We start from the raw sequence: 15,366 nt of genomic DNA on the forward strand, positions 1-15,366 counted from the left end.
AAAATGTGATGTAGTTCAAAAGCTGCCAATGATTTTAAATGTGTTTTAAATACATTGGCGTTTTAAGTAGTGACATGGTTGCCAGTTTGACAGAATTCTGCTTCTTTTATGAATTAGATTCCCTCCAAATTTTAATTTAAAGCAAGCATTTAAAAACAAAATGGTATTTTTTGCGTTTAATACACTTAAGCTGCGATAACCTACTTTAGGATCCATCATGCAGCTGTTTGCACAGTCTTCCATGAGAGAGAATATAAAAACCACAACAAAACAAATATTTTTACCCTTTCGACATTTTTACAGTTATCCAACAAAATACATCATTGTAAAGTTAATTTAATACAAAAGATTTCACCAAGTACTTTTGCAAGTCAGTTTGCAATTGAATTACAGACATTAGTACATAGCATTAAAATCATACTATTAGTGATTTATTTGCTTCATATTCTTTGGCGATAATTAAATTCTATTGAATTAAAAATGTAAACAATTTTGTCATACTTTAAAATATAATTTCTGGATCATCCTGAAGAATGCATCCCTTCAGCATGCATTTACATTAAGGGAAGTTTGAGGCAGCTCTGATAAAAAGTAAACAGATTTGCATTGATCTGTAAAAGGGCAGGACATATCATTCTAAAAAAATCATATAGTATAAATCCTTAGTGAAACCACGATATAAAGGTCAGATGAAGCAATAAAGCTAGGATGCATGCATCCTCATTTTTCATGAATTGCATTATTATTATTCTCATGCCCTGAAACCCAATCTCAAGATTTGAACTTGAGAAATGTCTCAATATAAAACATTTGGCAATATTATTTTTTAAACCCATTATAAAAAGCATTAGAGAGGACAAAACTGTGCTTTGGGGCAAACGTATTGATGAGAGAAAACTATATTTCTATTATAGATCTCTTTCTGGGTCTAGGTTTGCAGAGGCCTGTGGTTGCTTTCTTGGTATGTGTTTTCCTCCGTTTGTCTGCCCGAAAAAGCGACTTATTGGTGGTCCTCTGTTTAGCTAAAAGCACCATGGGAGTTAGGAAGAGTCCGACACTTGAGTTCCTTCAGCATCTGTTCTCTGAGACAGCAAGAATGACTCCCATACAGCCAAACACTGAAAGAGAAGACAAATATATTAACCATATTAAATTTATTGTTTAGTAAATATGTTTATGTTAAACACAGATTTTAAAAAGTAAGTAGTGCTACTCATTTACTGAAGCTCAATGGATGTTACTCATTATTCAAGACTCGACCGCTTTTACATAACAGTGACAGCAACATGATAAAAGTTCAAAACATAATTGAGTTTTATATTCTTTCATCCATAAAAACTCTCTGACTGCCGTAACGTAGACAAACGGTAAAAACATACACCATATAGGCAGACCAGTGGCTCCCATTCAGTTTTCAATTTCAGTCACAAGCTGTGGTCGCCCTTCGAACCACGTGCCATTTAGGTATCACTTGCTATAAGCCTTTGATAAATGTCCCGAATGGGACTCATCAACTTCCGCTCCAAAGAGCCTCAGCACATCGCCCACAACAGCCCAAACCACATGCCACTTGCGAGTGTGTCATAGAAGATATTCTGAAGGCACGTCGGTTGTGACCGCCCGGCTGTCAAAAGCAGTTTGTCAATGTGTTCCTTAACCACAAAATGTGACATGACCTCAGTAAATGACTTAAGACAGGCCACGTGTGAGGGGGTTTACAGACCATGGTGGCCTTCTGAATCACATTAGGACACAGCTATATTTGTCTCTGGAGAGAATTCAGCCTAAAGTTAAGGTATGTTACCCTTAATGAGAGGGATTAATATCGAGTGAATATAGAATATTGTTTATTGGAAAGAAAGATGAAGGCTTGATTGAGAGGACAGGGATTTGTAGTGTTTCATTCCCTTTTATTTGTTTTATTTAAAGGTCCAGAAATGTAGCGACATCTAGTGATGTGGTTGCGAATTGCAAGCAATGGCTCACTCCAGCTCTCTTTCAAAGTACGGCTGACACAGCACTAAGACGTCATCAAATTTTCACTTCTTTGCCAAAGGAGATAATGTACTTACCTTTAGCCGGTCAAATAAGAAGGAGAATTTTGCAGTTTTATTCAGAGGTTGAAAATGTGTTTTCTAATCTCAGAGAATGACTTGTCAAATCTAACCCTAAGTAAAGTTCTTCAAACATAATGTAATTTACCTTAGAATAAATAACAAAAATGCTTTTTTTTCCTTAAATTTTTACAGAACTATATACTAACAGCTGCAAAGATGTCAAATCATGACACAATAGGCTTGTGTTACTTAATGCGCTGCCGCAAGATCTGATAGGCGGATGACATCGAAGTACCGCGAGAGAGATTCTAAAAACCATAAAATGTATGATTTCAAATCGCTCTTCTGGTACTTTGATGTCATCCGCCTGTCGGATCTTCTGGCACCGCATCAACTCAAACAAGCCTAGTGATGGCACATCACATGACTGGATTATAAACACTAGACTAGAGTTTGTCGACAAGGCTTGAAAATGTCAATGCCTATTTGAGTAGATTAAAGTGGCACATTGATACTGATGGTTTCAGCCATAATGAGCTCTGAGTTTATGCCATTTTTTGTTATCAGTCCATGATGCTAATGTAAATAACATGCATGAACACAGACACACATAAGATGTATCCGTGCAGATCAGACTGCCAAAAGCATTTAATTGTTTCGACTAGAAGACTTCAAAGAGAGCGCAAAATGTGAATTTTTAAAAGCATTGCATCACTTTTTTGTTTTAACTCTGCTTTGTAAGAAATGTTTTTTGCAGTCTGTTTGAAAATCCTCTGAAATCTTTGCTTTGTTTGAACTATATTATTTTGTGACCGGTTTCTTGACTTTGCCATCTTTTCAGCTAGGGCCTTGTTGCTATGGCGTCTCCATGGTAATCGTCTGATGTTGCCATGTTACAGTACATGGCTGCTGTGTTGTCTGTACCAAATAGCATGCAAATGTTAAACATCCACCTACTTGCTGATAGTTAGTATCTTTTAAATCTATCAATATTCATGTAAAATAAAGATAAAGTATAAACATTAATATGTTTAGTACACTAAATAACTATTGTGGTTCATAACTGAATAGATGTTAACAAAAAAATTATACAATAAGTCAATACTGTTTTATTTTCATAAAATAATGGACAGTCTATTTTGTGAAAATTGAGGGTAGTTCAAACAAGACATATTTCTACATTGCGTCTTAACTATTATATACTGCACATATGAGTTTTGTGCACATGTACAGATTTTTCAATTTCCATTGCGATTGGTTATTGTAATTTTCTGTCGAGCAAAACAAAACCATCATGATCATCCTGTACCTGCATCTACATTCACTTCAAATCCACTTTGACATGAACTCGAACAGAGTAAATCTGGTGAACCTCTCCTTCCCTTCCCCAACACAATTTCTCTTTTTCTTATTCATTACCTCATTTCACACCTTGTTCACTCAAGTGTCTGATGCTGTCTAGCCTTTCCTTCCACATAAAATAAACATGTTCTTTGCTTCGAGGTTACACAAGAAACAATTGTGAGGAATAATCTGTATGATAGACTCAGAATGCAAAAAAATAACTCTGCGACCTCAGAAAACCGTACAGCTGCGAATCAATTAATATCCTTCCTTGTTTTCCATAAATTTGCACAGATTTTGTGCATAGCGTACCAACCCATAGAGATGAAACTTAAAGATAACCATAGACTTACTAACAACAAGATTTTTTTAAAGAAAATGGGCCTCATTCATGAAACACAAGCAGAAAATCGTTCGTAAAGTCGTTTTGAGATAAATTTTCAGATTCATAAAAATGTTTGTATTTTCAAAATGTTAGAATGAAATGTACACCTGCTCCATACCACGTGTAAATAGTTTGTAAAAACGCACGTAACGTTCGGTATTCTTTTAGACAAACTGATGACACTGCATTTTGATGCACTGTTTATCCATATAGTAATGAAGTTTAACAAGTTATTTTGCACTGTCTTTTATCATGTTTTACTTTTATCACCGCAAATAACACGTCTCTAGAATAACACAGTGTCTCCAAAGCGTTCTCAGGCGCCACCAGCTGGTCGTTTTCGAAAGAGCACCAGGTATTATTATTTTAGCTGGCAAGAAATGCTTTGGTGGACAGTTTAATTGATTAATTTATTGGTAGGCATATTGCCTATCAGTCTCTTGTGCATTTATGCAATATAATGTTGCCAAACCAGAGAATGAAGTCGAGATTCCAGCATTCCATACGTTATTTATGCGGTTGTAATTCATAGGAGTGTGCATACCTGGCCTGTTTACGAGTGATTGGAATTAATTAACATACACACATTTAACTATGAGATTTGACGTTTATGAAGTATTTATGAATGCTCATAAATTTACGAATGTTTTATGAATGAGGCCCAATGTGTGTGGTGGTGTGATTGCTTATAAACCCAAGTCAACCTTAAAGGTACTTTTTGTTTAGTACCTTTAGTAAATTTGTATAAAATACTTTAATGGTAGTTTAACTACTTTGAATGATGGGTAGCTTGGCAGGTATCAGCTCCAAAGAAGCACAGTCTCAAAGTAGCTCAACGCCCTATGCAAGCCTTATTTTATGAATCTGCTTTCCCCCTGCTAGCTCTCTGGGGATAGATGCGAGATTTATCAGAGTTTGTCAAATTTCCCACTTACTATAAACGCATTTGTCTCTTTTTTTTGTCAAACAACGGGTTGGTCTCTAGGGGTATATAAGGACTTATTTTGCGTTGTGCTTCCCAGTTTGAGAATTAGAAATTTAAGAGATAAATTAAGAAATGTATTTTGGTATACGCATCCAATTTAGAGTTAGCTTGAAGTATTGACATTTATAGATTTGGAAGGCAATTACTTGTCAGTAGGGATAAAAATGAGATACTACCTCCCCCTGCTGGCACATATCCAGGGCAGCAGTGCAAATGTGTGCAGGCAGATGGCCACATACACCTCTCTCAGAATTTGTCAGCAGTTTGTCCAAGTCTTTAACAGTGACTATATTTTCCATCCTGGAGCTTTGAACGCTCTTACTTCTGAAATACTCTCGATTACATTTCTACTTGAAAGGAGGCATATCATGGAAACCAGGATTGCTCTTGCTGTTTTAAATAAAAGAGTTGGATAAGATAAACATAACCGTACGATCACAGCGCTAAGTCTCTATGAACTATTGATATAAACTATTTTGCACAGTCATCTTTATAATGTCGAAACCATGAGAACAATAACATACGTTAGCGAATATCTCACCTTTTCATAGCAGTTCACATTCTTCTCTGCCGTGTCCATGAAGGCTGATTGGAGATCAGTTCTCATGACCTTCTTCCAGCGGGTCCAGTCGCTCTTTAATGCATTATTCGCCCACTCCAGCCTGTCCTCCATCTTGGACAAGTCTTCCCTAATCTGAACACAGAAAAACATACAAATATATTATTTCGCCAGACATCAACCGGACCGAGGATGGGTTGTAAAGTTGCCCATAAATCAATTAGTTGACTTGAGAGTTTGATTAGTTTATTACAGTTTTGGATGTTTTGGTCCAACCCTCATCCTGACCTCTGACCCCAGAGAACATAGGTTGCAAGCACTGAAATGTTGAGTTACGATGGAAGCAACAAAATAACTCCTCCACCATAGAGAGCTGAAATAAGGCATTTTAAAGCTTCTTGTAAAAATCTGCTGAACGTGCTGTGATAAATTTGGTTCGCTCATATAAACTGGATCTGTCAGTAATTAAGTTAATATGCTTCTTGGCTCGCTGCAAGTTCTTTAAAGAATGTCCAAGTTGTTTAACAGAATGACGCGAAGCATATCTGACAGCGTTTAATTTATTTTCAAACCAGGACGCAGACAATAACTGTCGGATATCTAGTTTATATTGGCTCTTTTCCAAAACCTAGTGAGCTTGCAGTCCACAGTTGTCTTCTGAAAATAGCACACTGAATTTTTTTTTAAATTATAAGCCATTGGTTGTATAATAATAACCTACAAACAGCCAGACAAAATAATGCTAAATGGCAATACGGACAGAGTGCATGACATTTTATCATTGAACAAAGTGAATAATAAAAATATAAAAAATAAAACTAACAACAGAACTTTGTTAGGTAAACAAATACACAATCCGGGGACTACATGTGTGCACTCTTATAAAAGCTTATTGGTTGTTTTGAATCATGTTCGGGTCAATTATGAGCATTTTCTAGGATAATTTAAACCAACTGGCTGGGTTTGTCCATATTTTAATCCAACCATTGGTTAACAAACATGGATTTTGTGCACTGGAGTATTGCTGCCAAGACCATTAACCCGTTGAAATTCAGAAGCTATTTAAAATCCACTTACATACCTGTCAATTTCCCTTTATATGTTGTATTTCAGAAAAAGTTTTTATAAAAAGCGACTTACAAATGAGGACCGTCACAAGCAATTTATCTGACAAGAGCCAGGAATACTCTTAAGTACATTTACCTTAGTCATTTAGCAGACGCTTTTAATCAAAGCGATGTAAAAAGTAGGGGAGATCAAGAGAAGCAAAGTACCCCAAAGACAAAAGTTAGAGTAATCTACACTACAGCCCGTTTTGTGATAATAATTTTACATATTGTTAGGCTGTTCACTTGTACTGTAGATGCAGTTCACATTTTAATGTTTAATTTTAAAGTCATTTTTATTTACTTTTGTAAGATTCTTGTTAGGACTTTTTTTATTAAAGCGGTCGATTCACAACTTTTGAGAATAGATTTTTTTTCTTTCGTATTTCCACAAGCACCGAACATTCATAAAAGTTAATGTTATTGCTACTACAATCCACTAAATGTCACTTTTCTTCTTACAACGGGTGGATATTACAACAGGGAGAATATCTATCATTCGTTCATTCATTCATTCATTCATTCATTGCTTAATTAACATGGCGGATGTCGTCGAATTTAACATCACCTTCACTTAAAAGGCAGCGTTTCATATGATCGCAGCCCCTCTTAATAGCAATTTTTTGGGAATTTTGGTTAGTTTTACCGTATCTTAAATGTAAACGATTTAAATGCATACACAGGCAGTAAACAAAGTCTTGGGACAAATCCATTCTCCATTGTGCAGTGTGTCTGTATATATGGCGGAGAGACTATATCCAAAAAATGTGGTTTGCATATTTGCATATTTACTCACCATCCTCGCTGCTGTCCTGTCACTACACATCTTCTAACTGGACCCAAAGATACTTATTAACAGCTCTCTATAATAATCTGAGCAGTTTAGATGACACCGAACAGTGTCAGTGTCTACATAATGACATTTAGAAAGAGATGAACAGTAAACACACTCATGTCCGTGTGTAGAGGGTGAATATGTGTGGTGTTGTGTCATGTGGAACAGCAGTTGTGTTTGGTGAACAGAGACAGGGCTCCGGGGACATGAAGCTGTCTAGAGCCGCATCGCCCAACTGACAACCTGGCCAGATCATTAGTTACGCTGATCAGCTCTCGCTGTTAATAAAACACACACAGACAAACAAACTGACTCTAATGACTATTCTCATCGTCATTAGAAAGGAATCTGAATGAATTTTGAGGGATGTGTGCGACTGGAGGACACACCACATACAGGAGTTTTTAATTGCTAAGACAGTAAAGCCACACTTGTCTGAAAGTCACTTTCATTACATATCTAAAGTATGTGGCAATTGGTAAACAAATGGTTTTAGACCTCAGCACAGATCTAATAGCATATCTGAGCCATATGTAATGGAACAAACTGCTCTTAACATTATTTTTTAAGCGTTATGTCCCAATTTTCTATCTTTAAGCATAATATATTCCCATATTATATACATTTAAATGATATAAAAATCTCTTACTAAAAAGTTATGTTTTAATCGTAAAAATTAATGCCGCAATAGCATTCGCAACCGCTTAACATCTTTTGTTAATAATTCATATAAAGCTTTTCAGAGATGTGAATGTTGACTGAACTAATGGCCTAAAATATGTATACTTTATGGAGGAAAGATTCCTGCGAATATCAATCACTTTTGGCACAAAAAAGATTTTCCAATGATCTTTACTGCCCTCTACTGGATAAAGAACACATCATGGGCTTGTAGGGTTTAAATTCCTCTGCTTATCATCAATGTCAGGATTAGTTCTAAGTTAGTACAACTGTTACAGATGATAAAGCATTTCAGGTTTACAGAAAAGAGCACCACACGTCTATTCTCTAAAAGGAAACCACTCTTACATGGTCAGCAGAGTGAGATCTAAGACAGTTGTCCGCTCTAAGTAGCCACAGCATGACAGAAAGCATTACAAGAAGCACAGAAACTGCTAGACCAGCAGAACACCACAGCATTCAAGCGTAAAAAGCCACATCCCGACCCAGGGCTGAGGTAGAAAAACACATAAAACAAAGTAATGGCAACAACACGCCCTCATGTCAGGGCGTGGTGACCTCTAAAAACCAGTTCCCTGAAAACCATGTCAAACAAACCTTTGAGCAGATTATGTCAAAATAAGACAGTCCAAGCCCAAGCCTTCACGGGAAATATTACCTCCTTAATCTCCCCTTCAAGTTTTTGCTGTTTTTGCTGTTTGACTTCCTCAGGGGAGCGTCCCACCAAGTTGTCCCATGCTAAACTCAGCACCTTAGAATCCTTCAATGGACACATGAACAATTGTGAGAATGAAGTGAAGTCACCCAATATGTTTACCCCAAAAAAAGGGTCAGAAATTGAGCAGCGCTTGGGCGAAAATGCAGCAAAAAGTTAAGCACTATGGCCAAAACGCTATTATCCTAAATTGTTTGTCTGTTATCTAAAATTTCATGCAATATGTTGCATCATTTTCTATTCAAGGTTTATCATTTTGAGCTCTGTTCAACTGTTAAATTATTGTCGATTATGAATGAATAGTAGCTTGACGTTTATGCATTTGGAAGACACATCTATCCTAAGCGACATTATAGCTTTTTTCTTCAGAATGTGTGTTTATTGGGAATTAACTAGGTATGTTATATTCCCTCAGCAGGTGTTGTGATACTATTCACGATATTGATCTGTAAATACGATTTTTCACGATTTTCCCCCAAAAATGAGTTGAGACAAATTAGAAATGAACAAGTGCCCTTTTATTATTTCTCAAATTTCTTTTTAAAATATATTTTATGTCAAATAAAAAATTGCAATTTTAAAACAAATTCCAAATAAAATAAAGTATGAATAATACAAGTCTCTTTTATATAAACAAACTATGCCCGGTTTCACAGACAAGGCTTAAGGCTAGTCCCAGACTTAAAATAATAAGCTGTCTAAACTAGAAACAGCTTGTAGTTAAATATCTTAAAATATGCCAGTGCCATTGTTTGGTCTCAAAAGGCACACCAGTCATGTTTTTCCAATGGATTTTTATATTAAATGGAATTTAAATAAACTAATTAAAGAAGGCATAGTTGTGGCTTAAACTAAGCCTCATCTCTGAAAACAGGCCTAAGACTTAGTCTGTGCTTCGCCTAACTTGGATATTATTTTACATTTAAGAAATGGCCTTTTGTAGTAAACTGGTCAAGTCAGAAGAGGGCAACGCTCAATCACAGTTCGTAATTAAATCGGCACTACAGCCGATTCGCTGCTAAGCTGCTCTGGAAACCATCAGTACTTTGTCCAATAATGCTCTTTCCAAGTGTTCATCTGTGTGGCCGTGATATTTGACAGTACAGATAAAAACAAACTGAAAGGACTTAAAATTGACAATATTGGCTCCGGCAATATCGGTCATATTTAAACCGTCCAACTTGAAGTGCAACGCGGCTTTTGAGGACACCTACTCCAATCTTAAAATATTCATATAATCTCTCCAAATTCCTTTTACAGCCTACGACGAATATTTAATGAAAGCAGAGATGACAGCTAGAGCTCTGTTTTATTAAAAATAATCTCAGAGAGTTTCGATAGAGCAGCGAATGGATTACGCAGAGAATGGCAACAATCGATAATAGACCTACCGTTTCCCTGTCAGCATGCTTCGCGAGGAGGGCTTCGGTCTTCGCCTCGAACTCCGCCTGGATGATGTCTCGCCTCCTGAGCACCGTCTAAAAACCCATGATCGATACTTATGAAAATATGAAAATGTCAATCGTTATCTTTTAATTAAATTTAAGGCTGGATGACATTTAATTAGCTTTGTAAAAAAGCGCTGGTTGGACAGGTTAATGTCACAAACAACAGCCTAAATGGGACGAATGCAGCGGACAACGCGTCAATTCAAATGTGATTTTTACAGCAGGTAGACTGAAACAAAATAGGATTCTACCTTTATATAATTTGGCCAAAACAAATAAACAACCACTCAGATTTAAGGATGAGAAAACAGAGATGGGAAATTGGCCTACCTTGAGAGTCTCCGTACAGAGGACGTATTCATGAAGGGTTGGATTGAGGTTATCATTGAGCTCTTTGACCTGCTCCTCTGTCTCTGTGAAGCATCTCTCCAGACAGCTTGCCATGCCCCTCAGGGGCTCTGCCAGCTCCTCCTCTGAGTTTGACCACAGGGTGTAAGTTGGCGCACATTCCTTTAGATCCTCCAGGTATTCTGTGACAGCGACGGCAGATTTATGCCCATGAGTTCCCATAATTCCACACTCATACAAACACTTTCCTTTCACTATCAGACCCCTAAATCAGACTAGTAAACAAGGTGTGAAATAAGTCTGACCTTTCTGCTCTCTGACGATTCTTTGCGTGACTTTATCGAGCGAGCTGATATTCTGTCCGAATGCTTCTACGTACTCCTGCATGGCTGTGAATTCTTCTGGCCGATTTCTGACCCCTCGGACCGTGGCAGCGAGGCCTCTCACAGATTCCCCCATTCTGCTGAGAAACCCAGGACCCTGTTTCTTATGAGACGTCAAGGCCTGTACGGAGGATCAGAGCGAGTCTTTGATTTAGCTTTATGGTGAAAAAGAACGTGTTTCTACTGTGTTTTAGTTAGCAAAATACTCTGAGTGGTTACATTTCGTGGTCAGCCAGTAATGGCACCAACAGAGTAAAAAGGTGATAAATTGTAAACGTATCATAGCAACATACAAAGCTTTAGATATCCATAACAACACTATAATGACTGGCAGAAGGCGTCTTTATAAAGTACTTATCTTGAGAGGTCACTCAGCCGAGTATAAACACAGATACAGTCCCATTATCTGTATTCAACATAATCCTCTTAAAGGGACAAAACTGAGATCACATATAAAGAAAACGCAACTGGTTGTATGTAAGGGAGAGCTGTGTGTGTGTTTGGATTTTGATATCATTCTTCCAATTCTCAGAAATATCCCAAGGAGGAAAAAAACTGTAAAATACCTTGTAGAATTGCACCACTTTTTTGTTGTGGCATGGCCTTACATCATTTTTCAACAATAAAAAATTTAACTTTTATTTAATAATTATTACATAACTTAAGCAATATATAGGTATGTATGGGTTAAAGGGATAGTTTACCCCAAAACAAAAATTATTTCATGAATTAGTCAAGTTGTTCCAAACCTGTATACATTTCTTTGATTGGTTGAACAGAAAGAAAGATATTTGGAAGAATGTTAGCAACTGGTTAAAATGGTTGTGCCCCAGAAGAGTTTATTTCTTCACAATATTTAATTTTATGTTCAACAGAACAAAAAACATTATTCATAATTATTATATAATTATTTATCTAATGGTAGTCATTGGTGCCCCAGAAATTCTCTATAATATAGTGATTCTAACAAAACTTTTACATTGTAAGAACTAACTGTGAGTAGTCCACATAGACATATTGGTCATGTGTGTTTGTAACTTACCCCGATGTCTGCTGTGAGAAAGATCCTAAAATCCTCAGTGCTGGAGAAAATCGGATGATCCGCTATTCTGTTCAGAAACCTGTTCAGCGCTTTTCTCCTCGTTTCAATGAAATTTTCATTAAACCTCTCCACCATTCCTTTCATCACAAACTTCTCAGGTAGTGGCTGAGGGAACAGATACAAAGTACAGCAACGTAAACTATTAGTTAAACCTATGTAGATAAAATCACTTACTAACACTGTCCGTGTTAACATATATCTAATATTTTTAAATTCTGTTAACTTTCAGGTCACATAATACATTTGCATTGGTAGTTAACACAAGTGCTGTAATAAAAATACAATCTTTCCATTTCGGCTTTTAAAACCATCTGAAATAAACTGTCCCATAGACTTCTGTTCGTTTCAACAGCATGTTGAACAAAAAGACGAACAATTCACCTACATGAACAATAAGTGTGGGATGAGCCTCTTCCAGACGTGCCTTTAACCACAGGAAGTCCTGGTATCGCCTTCGCACCTCAAACTCACTCGAGTCGAACTCGCTCCGAGTGGTCTGATGTGAGAGAGAACAGTGGAAAAAAAGTGAGAATGATTTCTCTTTCAATAGCACAAATCTAGTGAACTTGTACTTAGATCAGTTGTACCTTGGTCACAACCCTGTAAGTTATGTACGTCTCTATAGCGGTCACATAACTCTCAGGGTCATCAACCGTGACAAAAATGTCTTTGGTGTCAATTTCTTCCTCTTCTTCCTCAAACTTGTATTGGTTGATCATTGAACCAGGGGATGTCTGCATGGAGGGGTTAAAAGAGCTCCCTTGTGTCGTATTCTGCAAAATACAAATATAAAAAAATATTTAAAAAAAAATATTTAAAAAAAATATGTGGTTCTGGTTACATTAGAGAGACACATAAGCAAAAATGTTTTGCAAATAAGCTGAAAACTTTAACAGCACTTCTGGATGTGGGGGTGATGCGTATCATGTTTTATAGGTCAACTAAATGAAATTTAGCGGCATCTAGCAGTGAGGTTGCGAATTGCAACCATTGGCTAACTCCACCTTTCCCTTTCGAAATACTACCGTGGCTGATGCAGGACTAAAATCTCGCCATGTTTTCGCTCCTTTGCTGAATGAGATAACGTATTTACAAAACGCACTCCGCAGCTGTTTGTCCGTTTAAGGCACTGTAGAAACAACATGGTGAATTACATGCAAGGGGACCCGCGATGTATGTAGATAGAAGTAGTTAATTCTAAAGGTCTTTCCACATACAGTCTGAAATCTTTGGCTCTCGTTTGTACTGTTATAAAAGGCCACTCAAAACGCTTGATGGATGCAAAAACGCAGAAAATCGAAACCGGTCTGATTTTTTTTTTTATGACGTTCAAAATATCGGAGGCAGTGTGTAAATGTGATTGACACAACGTGAGGTTGTATTTATTTTTTTAACGTGCAGAAATTTCGGACGCAAATTTTGAACTCGATGTACAATGGGCTTTAGGTATAAACATAACGCTTAATCATGTAAGGTCTTTATACACTACTGCACACATAGTTCAATATTGTCAGTAGATCCTCAAAAAAATTACACGTTGGAACTGTAGTGTTACAATGCATTGTCCATCACTTCCTCTTTATCGTCCTCTCTGTTTGAAACATAAAATCGCAGGTTACTTTATGTACTTAATCTTGGATTTAAGTGAAATGATGCCGAACTGACATTTCCCACAAAAGGAAACCCAACAGATCAAATGTTAGGAAGGAAACACTTGCTCCCAACTGATTTTTGTTTATCTAAAATCAATGAAAGTTGTGTATTGCTTGCAGCTTTCAATTGCAGAAACAAGCCAGTCGTCTGTTGTTTTATCTGCCAATGGAATGGGGAAGTGCTTGGGACAACAGTTTGAAAATGTCAGTATCTTGCAAATCTGTAAATAAGTGGCAGAGAAATTACACACAGCACCTTTAAGACAAACAATATCAGTTTTCAGTGCCATTGATCATTCAGAGCTTTCACCATTGACTATTTTGCAAAAAGTAACATTATAACTTGTTGTCTACAAATAATCGTAGTACCATTGTTGTTTTCTTTCAAGCACCTTTGACTACAACATTACAGCTTCCATATGAATATAATTATCATTCACCGCAATGTATCATTGTATCTTTCAACCTTATGTTATTCATGGTTAAAACAATACAATGCTTCAAATCTGATTTAAACAAGTAGCGCCTGAACCTGTCAACGCTGGACATGATCCTTTCCAAAACCTGTTTTGTAAGTGTTGTGTTTTGATCACAGTGAGAGGCAAAACATCTGATTTCCCTACTGTTGTTAAAATTGCTGGTCCAAACACTGACTCATCCAAATCATCTGAGCTGCGTCTGTTTCCTGTTTAACAAACTGACCCACAGTCAGCAAAAACGTCAGCCCTGCTTTACACTACGACCTAGATAAAAGGCAAAACACGTCACTCCCATTCATCTCCATTCACTGTCACAAACTGCAACACCGCCCAAAAGTTAAGGGAAGTACACACACTTTACAAAACGGAAGATAGGAAAGGCAACATTTCTTTAATGGTCTGTTTATACACTTGTTTGGCATCTTGATTTCGTCATCCCCTTTCAAACAGACGTAAGAGAGTTTACTTTGGTAGGAAAACAGATCTCTGAGAAGTGAGGCGCCTGATCGCTGACCTTTGAAACTTCGGATCATAGCAAAAGACCTCGAGTGAGCCGCGGAGATTTTCACTTGATTCATAATGAAAAGATTCCGTCACAGCTATAATATTGCGTCTGTTTTACTGACACTCAAACGTGGGTGACGTCACATCGTTACAGACATTTAAGCAAATGAGAGGACATGGTTAATGTTTTGTCTCAATGTTCACACTGTTACAAAGTTTGCGTAAAAACTTGACGCTTGATTTTAAATTCCCCGTCATCTGCACAACTCTCAGTTTGCAGCTGACATCAGCTCTTCCTAAGTTTATGAATTACCTTACTGAAAACTTCCAAGTCATCGTCTTCGTCTAGATCTAACATGTGTCCGGCGATGTCTGTCGGGATTGATAAAGAAGACGCATTGTTGTCGACGACCGTTCCGCTCATCGTGGTGCTAATCGCTACTTTGTAACAAATTTCTGGACTTCATCGGTTTTTCCGCACAACTCTCTCACAGACGCGTAACTGAGGCGGATGTGCTTCCACTGCGCGTGCGCACAATCGCAAACGAAGAAAGAGTTGTGCAGGTCTCTGCCTACACACAGTAGGCTACAGCAGGGTTTATACATGTATTTTACTTTCTGTTATGCATTTGATTATAAAAGAGAAAACAGATTATATGCATGAGAAAGGTATATGTGCCATGGTTTTCGTCAAGATATATGCATAACTATGGGTTTGAGATCGTTTTTGTTGGACGTGACTGACCAAATGACCCAGGAGCTCCTCATATTTTTGCCTTGTTT

At 37.2% G+C, this 15,366-nt stretch overlaps 1 protein-coding gene across 2 annotated transcripts; it reads right to left on the bottom strand.

Moving 5' to 3' along the window:
• Nucleotides 1-319: 319 nt before the first annotated feature.
• snx7 (sorting nexin 7) lies at nucleotides 320-15,105 on the bottom strand. 2 transcript variants are annotated; one of them, XM_056738543.1, is made up of 10 exons: nucleotides 14,897-15,105; nucleotides 12,536-12,721; nucleotides 12,334-12,444; nucleotides 11,889-12,053; nucleotides 10,769-10,967; nucleotides 10,446-10,645; nucleotides 10,059-10,145; nucleotides 8,611-8,712; nucleotides 5,313-5,465; nucleotides 320-1,118 (listed from the first exon to the last, which is right to left on the bottom strand). In XM_056738543.1, exons 1-10 carry the CDS (start codon nucleotides 15,005-15,007, stop codon nucleotides 1,041-1,043), a joined length of 1,392 nt encoding a protein of 463 aa, XP_056594521.1. In that variant the 5' UTR covers nucleotides 15,008-15,105; the 3' UTR covers nucleotides 320-1,040. The 2 variants fall into 2 exon arrangements, with proteins under 2 accessions (XP_056594521.1, XP_056594522.1); XM_056738544.1 differs by lacking the exon at nucleotides 8,611-8,712.
• Nucleotides 15,106-15,366: the final 261 nt, after the last annotated feature.

This window comes from Triplophysa dalaica, chromosome 23 (assembly GCF_015846415.1).
Source record: "Triplophysa dalaica isolate WHDGS20190420 chromosome 23, ASM1584641v1, whole genome shotgun sequence".
Taxonomy (NCBI): domain Eukaryota; kingdom Metazoa; phylum Chordata; class Actinopteri; order Cypriniformes; family Nemacheilidae; genus Triplophysa; species Triplophysa dalaica.

What these genes read in the sequence shown, in the direction of transcription:
- snx7 (XM_056738543.1), bottom strand. Translation starts at nt 15,007, where the DNA reads ATGAGCGGAACGGTCGTCGACAACAATGCGTCTTCTTTATCAATCCCG. An exon ending in CTTACAGGGTTGTGACCAAG is followed by an intron (nt 12,445 to 12,535) that starts GTACAACTGATC and finishes CTCTCACATCAG; the next exon opens with ACCACTCGGAGCGAGTTCGA. An exon ending in AGCATGCTGACAGGGAAACG is followed by an intron (nt 8,713 to 10,058) that starts GTAGGTCTATTA and finishes TGTCCATTGAAG; the next exon opens with GATTCTAAGGTGCTGAGTTT.